General features: G+C 48.8%; 4 protein-coding genes across 4 annotated transcripts; all 4 read left to right on the top strand.

Annotated features, from left to right (window-relative positions):
* Positions 1-236: 236 nt before the first annotated feature.
* BDZ99DRAFT_394619 (uncharacterized protein) lies at positions 237-1,907 on the top strand (the record flags this gene model as incomplete). The annotated part of the gene is made up of 3 exons (XM_033715907.1): positions 237-580; positions 632-797; positions 831-1,907. The coding sequence occupies 3 exons, from the start codon at positions 237-239 to the stop codon at positions 1,905-1,907; spliced, it is 1,587 nt and encodes a 528-aa protein (XP_033573116.1).
* A 1,444-nt stretch (positions 1,908-3,351) lies between these two features.
* On the top strand, positions 3,352-4,011 carry BDZ99DRAFT_394534 (uncharacterized protein; the record flags this gene model as incomplete). The annotated part of the gene is made up of 1 exon (XM_033715901.1): positions 3,352-4,011. A coding segment is annotated over one exon (660 nt), but the record flags the coding sequence as incomplete, so codon positions are not given.
* Positions 4,012-5,430: 1,419 nt separating this feature from the next.
* On the top strand, positions 5,431-7,745 carry BDZ99DRAFT_523619 (uncharacterized protein; the record flags this gene model as incomplete). The annotated part of the gene is made up of 2 exons (XM_033725815.1): positions 5,431-5,574; positions 7,356-7,745. 2 exons carry the CDS (start codon positions 5,431-5,433, stop codon positions 7,743-7,745), a joined length of 534 nt encoding a protein of 177 aa, XP_033573114.1.
* Positions 7,746-8,786: 1,041 nt separating this feature from the next.
* On the top strand, positions 8,787-9,023 carry BDZ99DRAFT_394432 (uncharacterized protein; the record flags this gene model as incomplete). Its single annotated transcript, XM_033715893.1, has 1 exon — positions 8,787-9,023. A coding segment is annotated over one exon (237 nt), but the record flags the coding sequence as incomplete, so codon positions are not given.
* Positions 9,024-9,758: the final 735 nt, after the last annotated feature.

Here is a 9,758-nt window from a genome sequence, read left to right as displayed (position 1 = left end):
ACACTGCCCGGAAGCTTGCCTCTTTGTTGCTAGCGCACTCAACTGCCACTTTGTATCATTAGTCTTCCTATCCTTCTTTCAGTTATCTCGTTGCGAAATCTCCTCGATACACAATGACAGTTACGGAAATCAGTCTCGGGGGGGAACAAGCCACGGACCCGTCCATGTCGTCGGCGGAGCAGACCTTTGGCGATGAGAATCTTCTGAGCACTCAGCCAAAAGCGTCAGCTCGCAACATGGGCACTTTCCGATGGATCCTAACATGCTCGGCCTTATACTCGGCAACTCTTCTCTACGGTCTCGACACCACAATCGTGGCAGATGTGCAGGTTCCCATCGTGGAAAAATTCGGACAAATTGAAAAAATGACGTGGATTGGAGCTGCATTCCCTCTTGGGTCGGTCGCCATCATTCTGCCTCTTGGAGTCATGTACGAATCGTTTGATTCTAAATGGTTGTACATTATGAGCTTCGCTCTTTTCGAGACAGGGAGCGCTCTCTGTGGCGCCTCCCCAAACATGAATGCACTCATCATTGGCAGAGTTATCGCTGGTATTGGTGGTTCGGGTCTGTACCTAGGGTAAGTTTGTATCACGAACAGCCGTTGTTTCTGTTTTTAACTGTGGCGTAGGAACCTAAACATCTTTGCAAGCCTCACTGCCATTCAAGAACGCCCTATGTATGTTGCTGGTGCAGGCCTTTGCTGGGGTGTAGGCGCTATTCTGGGACCAGTCATAGGCGGAGCTTTTGCAAAGAGCTCTGCTACCTGGAGATGGGTAAGAACTACTACTGATATTGTACAATAGAGATTTATTTGCTAACTGTGATAGTCATTCTATATCAACCTAGTCGTTGCAGCATTCAGCGGTCCTACTTATCTGTTCTCTCTACCCTCAATTCCAGCGAGACCAGGCGTCTCCACTCTGAAGAAGATTTCCGAAGTCGACATTCTCGGCACTACACTTTTCGCGGGCATATTTGCGATGTTCATCATTCCCTTGACCCTCGCTGAAGGTTCCTGGGCATGGGGCGCCGCTAGTACCATCATATGTCTCGCCCTCTGCGGTGTCCTCACGGCAACCTTCATTGTACAGCAAGCATTTTCCATCCTTACGACTCCGGAGCGACGCATTTTCCCTGTTGGTCTGCTCTACAGCAGAACAATGATCTTATTGTTTATTTCTACGTCTGCAACTTCGACAAATCTCTTCATCCCGGTTTACTATATACCGATCTACTTCCAGTTCACTCGCGGGGACGAGCCCATCCAGGCTGCTGTTCGGCTTCTCCCATTCGTCCTCGTTGGTGTGTTTACTACGATGCTAAGCGGGGGCATAATGCCTAAATCTGGCTTTTACATGCCATGGTACGTCCTTAGCGGCGTTATGGGCACTACGGGTGGGGCTCTCATGTACACGGTGAAGAGTAGCACATCTGTTGCGACTGCATACGGTTACAGTATACTAATTGCTATTGGCGCCGGCGGTTGCTTACAGCTCGGATATTCCATCGCACAGGCTATCAACCCCGTTTCTAAGCACCCATCAGCTATTCGATTCATCAATATGGCACAACTAGGGGGTACGACTATTGCTTTAACTATTGCGGGACGATTATTCCAGACATACGCTTTCAAGAATGTTAAAAATGCGGTTGCTGGTCTTGGCTTCACGGATGCACAAGTTTCAGCCGCGGTTTCTGGAGCCCAAGGGACGCTGTTCGATTCGTTGACTCCGCAAGTCAGGGCGGCTGTTCTGGAAGGTATCGTCAAAGCCATTTCGAAGGCTTATGTTCTTGTTATTGCGGGAGGGTCCACAACTCTCATTTGCTCCTTCTTCATGAAGAGAGAGAAGCTATTTCAGAACAAGGTTTCCCCCGTTGAAGAAATCCTAGAACAGAAAGAATAGACTCTAGGCGCAAATGTAGGGAAATTGAGGCCGGAAGTTATTAAGTCTCTCTGGAAGGGGCATATCAGCTAGGAATGGGGAGCCTGTTAGACACAGTATTGTTGCATGGGTGTACGGTTTCAGGAGCATATGACCTCGCGGGCGAGGGCTGACCGGGTTCTGTTTATCTGTTCGTTCGTTTGTTGGTCGATTCTTTTATTTTGTGGATGTAGACCGCCTTCGGCGCACGTTACTTGGCCGTTCAGCTAAAGGGGGTAGGAATACCTGCCCTCTCCGGCTACCTGGGGGCCTAAAAATCGCAGGAGTGGGTTCCATTTACAGGAGTTATAATTATGAAAACAAAAATACGGCAGCAGGAAAAACCCAAGCGTGTGTGAAACTGTGTGGTGTTTTTCTATCTGTTCGTTTGTAGCTACGTAGCTTCTCTATAAACACAGCCCTCTTCCTATCACCACCTCGTGCCTCTCTCTCTAGTTCCTGCTGCCTGCGTCAGGTTATGAGCGGCTGTTGCTGCAAGCTGCATCACTGAGCTACCTAGAAGGAGCCACACGTTTGGGGGTTGGTAGTGCTGCTGTCCTGAATTCCTGGCCTCTACGAATAGGTAGCTCCTGCAGCGTTAAGAGTGCTGCGGCCTCGCTTTCTTTACTCTCCTGAGTCAACTCTCTCTCTTCATCGTTTATTTGTTCACAAGAAACCACTCACCATGGCGGCCGACCGCGCTGATATACCCCTTCCTCCGCTGCCTCTCCTCGTGGCGACGGCGAGTATGAAGAATGGAAGCGAGTTGTGGAGAAGCGGCTCTTTATATATGACCTCAAGACCTTTGGCGCGCTGCCTCCAACGACCGATCTGAACTGACAGACCTAGTAGACAAACGGCCTTTCAACAGCTTTCGAAGAACACCTACGTTCCTCTGACAAACCACGAAGCACGGCTGAGGAGATTCTTCGCTCTTTCTGAGAGGTCTGTGTGGCTAAGGGCTACAATTAGAACTTTAATACGTGGCTTGATTTCATCACTTTGCGGCGCGACACTCTTGTCATTCTTGATTAAAAGAAGAGCTGCGAGTGCGACATGCCTGTTTCAACACCCCAATCTGCACCTTGCCCGACATCTTGCTCACCCGCTGCGGCGCAGTCTCAGAGGTACCCACCAAAAATTGTCAAGTTTTAGCGAGGGGCCTCAAATCTGTCCCAGGTCACGAATTTGGGCCCCATCCTGTAACCGCCAGCCACCAGCCGCCAGCCGCTTCGCCCTATGTCCTCACCCATGCTCCCCTTCAACCCTTCAACACTCAACCTCAACAAACGCCAGACCGGCTCCTTTACTCATTCGAACAAACGCATTATCTAGCCACTCAACGTAACACACAAAAAAACGCTACCAGCTGCTCTGGCTTCCACCACTACGAGTCTATACTAGTGACTACCAGGGTCTGGTGGCGCGACGTGTTGATACGCAGACTTCGGGCTATATGCCCCCGGGGGTACGTTTGGATGCTGAGTCTCTCCGTGACTTGGCTACATGGGCAGTGCCATTCCACCCGTCTGAGATCCTTCTCAGCTCCAAGAAACCGGAAGATGCACTCGTCAAACGTCCTGAGAAGGTGCTTGTCAACAATAGGCAGACGGCGTACTTCTTCAAGCCTTTCCCCCCAGGAGCATTGACTGACGCGAGGACCGAGCTGGAGAGTTACAAGAGGATAGCCAAGGCGGAGCTGCGGCCGAATACACGCATCTGTCGATTGCATGGTGTTGTGCAGAACGAAGAGGGTCTTCCAATGGGCTTGTTACTAACTTACATTAGCCACGAGCGAAAAACGTTAGAGTTGGCCGTACGTCCTGACACGTCACTCTCAATGAGACAGCATTGGGCAGACCAGGTCACGGAGACTCTCGCGGATCTGCACAGAGCAGGGCTTGTCTGGGGAGATGCTAAGGCTGATAACGTCCTAATCGATACCGAGAATAACGCATGGATTGTGGACTTTGGAGGGAGTTTTACTGAAGGGTGGGTTGACAAAGAGATTGCTGGGACGGTAGAAGGGGATTTGCAGGGTCTCGAAAAGATTGTGTCTTTCGTATTGACGAACTGGCTGCCATAGGTCGAAGCTAAGTATCTGCTGAAGGGGAATTTCAGGTACGGCATCAAAATTGAATACTCCCTCGCGCCCACAGACTCTGTGCTCCTTCAATCGCCTGTGAAAAGGTGTCAAACACTTAGGATGTTGGCTAAAACTCACCAACTCTATACACGTCAGCCTGGACGCTTGTTTCTCCTTTTAGTACTACGTTCTCAGCTCCACAAGGGTCCTCTCCTTCCTTCACTCCAATTCTCAGCTGCACAGGGGTTATCATTCAGCTGCACAGGGGTTGTCATTCAGCTGGACTGACTCCGGCTCTCTCTCTATATATTCAGCCCCCATGGCTTCATCAATAGAAGCAGAGTTCTTATTCCAAACATCTCAAGTCAAACACCCACGAATGACGAAAACAAGTCACTGTCGAGACCTTGTAATCTCATGACTCTAGTTCTGAACGAGAGGAGTAATAGCGATTGAAGCGTTGCCTACTATTATGAAAGCGTCGAACGAGCTCCTGTACGACGTGGTTCCGCTTCCCGATTGGCTTCAAGACCTTCATGTATGTACAATCAAGGAAAGCTTATTGGTTGCGCCATGGCCCCAACGACAGCAGACACGTAATGATACATGTCGATGCTTACACATTCGCAAATGGGAAATCATAGCATTTCCAGCTGCATTCCTACATGAACCGATTCCTAAAAGCAACAACGGTGCACACATTGCCGTAATTCATCGCTCTATGTTTGGTTGAAATGGTTTTATCAGAACCAAACTCAGGTTGCAGCACTACAACCTAGGATCAACAACTCATATGCCAGAAAGCTACTCTCCGAACATCAGCTGTAGAGAACCCAGCTGAAATCTCAGCCGTAGAGAACCGAGCTGAAGCCTCAGCTGTGCAGGGCTCATCTGAACTTACTAGCGCGCCACCCTGGGGGTGGCCCCCTTCCTTCCCCTAGTATATATACAACTAGCTAGACGTCTATAGAAATCAGAGTTCACATCAATTTCAACCTGAGTAATGAGCTACTAACTCTCCTTGACAGTAAGCGCCTACGCAGAATGACACGATAGCCGCTTGGATTGAAAATAGCTTCCCGGCGCATCGATTTACGCAACCTCATCGAATCGGTTCTCGCAACAACATACGGAGTACATAGTGCTTCCCTGAAACACGAGCGGCGCGGTGGCTTACCTCTACGTATCATGTAGCGCTTGATCTATTCATGGCGATCGAAGCTCCTAACAATGCTTCCCCAGTCGGCTACACCCCTCTCCATATGAATATATCACTGGGATATTTCCCAAGAATCGATGTTCTACAAAATTACCATTGCCAAAAATCTTGTTGTTCAAACCACCTAGACCAGAAGTCTCTACTATCTGAACGAGACCTCTATCATTCGATAAATAACCATCAAGCTTCGAAACGAAACCATGACCACCGCTTACAATCTTGGACCCATGGTCGGTGGGAGAATCCATCAGTACGCAAATTCCGCTGGCCAAGTCTATTACGTTGATTCCGTTGCAAACACGACAAGCTACGCTATCCCAAATGGGTTTGGAGATGCGCCCGGCGTAAGTGATTTTTCTCAGACTACCTAATAATCGGTAGGCAAATGGCCCACTTGCTTGCCGATTACATTACGCGTAATTTTATGCCGCTAATCACTGGATAGGATTATTGGACCCGTGACACATTAAAGGCTTGGCCACAATGATAAAGTCTACAGTATATGCATCTTAAGCAATGCTAAAAGTGCGAACTAGGAATAACAACAGGACCGGCAGGGCTGTTCTCAGAGACCCAACCCCTCCTCTCTCTCGAACTTATCTCGATGATGAAAATGTCCAGGCCGCCATTCAACTACTACTTCGGGTACCGGGCTCGAATGAACATGTTTACCGAAGGCCTATGGGAAATATCCTACGCTTCCTCTTCCCCGCGACCGAAGGGTATGATGTGATCTAGGAGGTAGAGGGCGACGCCAGCACTCGCTCGGACTTTGGCGTATTCAAGGTGTCTCGAAGGCCCGGCGGAACTCTCTGGCAATATAGTTTCATGCTTACTGAAAGCAAGAAGCAGGGAGAGGCTTGGGGTAGCTCAGAAGATCACCTTTATAGCCATCTCGCTGGGACTGACAACGAGAGCAAGCATGTGTATGGAATGCTTTAGATCGGTTTAGAGGTTCAATTCTATAAGTATGCACGAGGAGCATTTACCAAGGTTGGGGGAAAGATGCACCTTGTTACACATGCCAACGACATGGTTACTTGGAGTCGATAGCTTAAGGCGAACCCGTTGCCATTCGTTTAGACGGACAGATCGTTCTGAATAGAAATGGGAGATAGATGAGATGCTCGAGCTTGTGTTATTTAGGTCTTCGGCGAAACTTGAGCTAGAAGAAATGTAAACCAGCATTTAAACATTCCTTCGTTGATTCTTATTCGTCACTGTTACGGGATCGTAAGGTAGACTAGCTTTGTCTGAAACGAGAAGGTTGTTCCTGTTAACCTCTGACAACCGTGTAGCTATCAGCATATAGCTAGTACCTGGCCGTGGTAAGCATCGGTGACACAGCGGTAGCAATGTGTATTCGAGGTAGTTAATGTGCAACACGAAACGCATCATTGAAAAAGAGTTGTATTCGAAGAATGGGTGTTCTAAATAAGTTTACTTATATGATATCCTACTAAAGGTATTGCTAAACATGAGATGGGACTCCACAGGACTCCACGGCGTCCTATTCCCTTGAGCTTCTTCTCTCTTAATTTCCCGGCCACTAGACTTCTATGCGAAGTTCGATCTAGCACCGAGTATGCAGCCAACTCTAGTGGTATTAACTGGTCCCGCTGAGACCTTATCAAGGATCATATCCTACAGCTTAATAGGAAGGCGGTGAATTAGAGCCGTAGGAGCACTAGTCTGTGTAGTTTTAAGGAGAATCTCGATAGCTTCATTAGAAGGAGGATTTGTACCATCGAATAGACGCTTGGGATTTGTATGTCTTATGAAGTTGTTGCTGATCCGATAAAGAATGATCTCCTGCACTAAGAGGATGAGGTAAGTAAGGCCTCTGTCGGCTACTTTGGAAGAACCGACTCAGGTTGAAATTGATGTGAACTCTGATTTCTATGGGTGTCTAGCTCGTTGTTTATATACTAGGGGAAGGAGGGGGGCCAGCCCCGGGGGCATAACGTGGTATCTCTTCCTGACGCGTTACTTGATTCATCCTGTTTCCTGATACAGTACTGATACCGTGCTGCAGCACTGCTGTTGCACTACCTGTTACTTCCTCCTGTATCAGCATGTTATCCTGATACGTTACTGCATATGAGTTGCTGACCCTAGGTTGTAGTGCTGCAACCCGAGTCCAACTCGCTCCAGCCTGATGTCGTCCTGGTTTGCTAACTACTACAGGTTCGACAGCTTGCCACAGGTGCCTAAGATCAGCCCAGCGACCCTGCGCTCGACCCTCTCGACAAGCTCTCCTCTTCACACGTTCACCCTACCTCGCCCGCGCGTCAACACACTTAACAGCCACTCTCTCATCCTTCTCCCCGACCTTATCTGCCCCGCGCGTCAACGCGATCCGCAGCCGCCCTCACAAATCAACTCGCTCGTCATGGCAGCCCAAACCCCCGCCGCGGCCGCTGAAACCTACAACAAATTTGCTGGGTGTTACGTTGGGATGGGCCATAACCTTGACATTGAACGAGCTTTCTTCATGACGGCAACGGCGCCGTAGCTGTCGCAACAAAGCAGCTGGTTACAGGCGACGGAGTCACCTTTGGCGGCTGCACAAAGGAGTACAATAATGAGGAGCGGGAATTGCGGGGCGCTGAACAAGACTCCAGCAAAGCAGGGCGATGGACCGTCGGGGTGTATGCAACCTGAACGAGGGTGATGGTTGCGCATTGACTGAAGCTAGTTGAATCGTTGCGTACTGGATTCTGCCGCCGATGTTGACTTCAGCTATCGTACAGACGAATGATTCCATTTAAACCCGCCATTCCCGACCTCTGCTTCCGCGGCCTTCGCGTTCAGTTGCTTTCATGGAGACACACAGCGCATCGCTTATGACCACATTCAGCGCAGTTCCCTCTCGTAGAGACCTTAACTGGATGTTTGCAGGAACAACACTGGCGGTGAGGTCTTATCCTAGGGCGCCTTTCCTCTAAGTTTTCAAAAATTTCTGCGCTTCTAGCTTCCCCCTTAATTTTGAGCTTTGCGAGAAGTGCATTAATATCTAGACAGTCCTCATCTGCTGTCACTGTTTCGGAATTCACCCTACATACCATATCTATAGTGGCATCTGTGGTGGTATCTGTGGTGGCAGCTTTAGTCTTCTTTCGATGGTCTGCCGCCTCTCTTGCTGTTACTGTAGACTTTCGTTTACGAAGAGGATGTGGAGGATCAAGTGAAGCCGGCATAATTCCGTGTGTTCGTAGCTAAAATGAATAATAGCTCATTAGCTTTCGTATTAAAAGAGAGATGGAAAAATACTGTTCTTACTATAAATAAGGGAAGCAAACCTGGACAATCAAATTCTAAGGGGCTGCCGTCTTTAAATGTAGGAATCCTAGACCTTGTAATCACTAAGTATGCGCCCGAATTGTTTAACTATGCCCCAAGATGAAGCACTAGAAATCTATATCCCGTGGCAGTCCTCTCGGCTCAACATTTGACGAATGTGGGCCTGGGGTTGGCGAGCAGAGGCATGGCTCAACGAAATTAAGTATATAACAAAGACATTTGCCACTCTTTCACAACATTATTAACTAGCACAATATGCGATTATACTCAAGTTCACTACAGATGCTTCCACCTCCGCTACACTGTACGCGCATGGTGCACAAAGTATCAAGAGGCACACAAACGCTGTCCAGCCAATGTCGTTGCACCCCCGATACCGAGTCTAGGTCGCGTTCACTATGCTGTTGTTCATTTCCCTTGGCCTATCATCGAAGACTGTGTTTTCTCAAGGCCTCTTCTATCGAGACTTTATCTTGGTCATGGTACGTGACCATGGCGACTTTCGCTACGTGCTACTTGTGCGCATGTCCGAGAAAAGCGCGCAACGCCCTGGATCAAAGCGGTGGAAAGGGTATGCAACTTCTTGATATGTTTGGAATGATGATACTTACTTGTCCAGAGTTCCCATGATGCTCATTGATGACCGTTGCATCTGTCCAGTGACCCTCTTCTTGTCACTTGCCCTCGCCGATGGTGTCCTGGAAGGGGTGAGCGATTCGACCGAACTAAGACATCTCCAAGAAACAACCAAAGATGACTTCACAACGTTTGTGTACAAATCCACTCTGGAAGACCGGGCCCTTTTTCGAAAAGCTAGTTTGCGAGGAGATTTGTCCTGGGCCAGTGTGCCAGGAGTATTCATGCAAACTATGATGAAGGAGCTCGTGATGCGGGGGGATCATGAAGACAGTCTGGCTAAATGGAGCTACGACAACCAAAAATCCTTCGTACGCAGCGATAAGGAACGCAAAAGTAAGTACCTTCGGCCAATCGAGACCTACGCCTGAGAATTGACCGCATTAGGATCCGATTCCGCAAACAACAGCATCAAGGCGGTCATTCTAGGAAGGGGGCAGAGTACAGCAATAACGACTTTACTCCATCGAAAGGGCATCGAGATCATGCCTTTGACTCAGGTTGCAGCACTACAACCTAGGATCAACAACTCATATGCCAGAAAGCTACTCTCCGAACATCAGCTGTAGAGAACCCAGCTGAAATCTCA

This window comes from Mytilinidion resinicola (assembly GCF_010093595.1).
Source record: "Mytilinidion resinicola strain CBS 304.34 unplaced genomic scaffold BDZ99scaffold_16, whole genome shotgun sequence".
Taxonomy (NCBI): Eukaryota; Fungi; Ascomycota; class Dothideomycetes; order Mytilinidiales; family Mytilinidiaceae; genus Mytilinidion; species Mytilinidion resinicola.
This window is presented reverse-complemented; position numbering and strand designations above follow the sequence as displayed.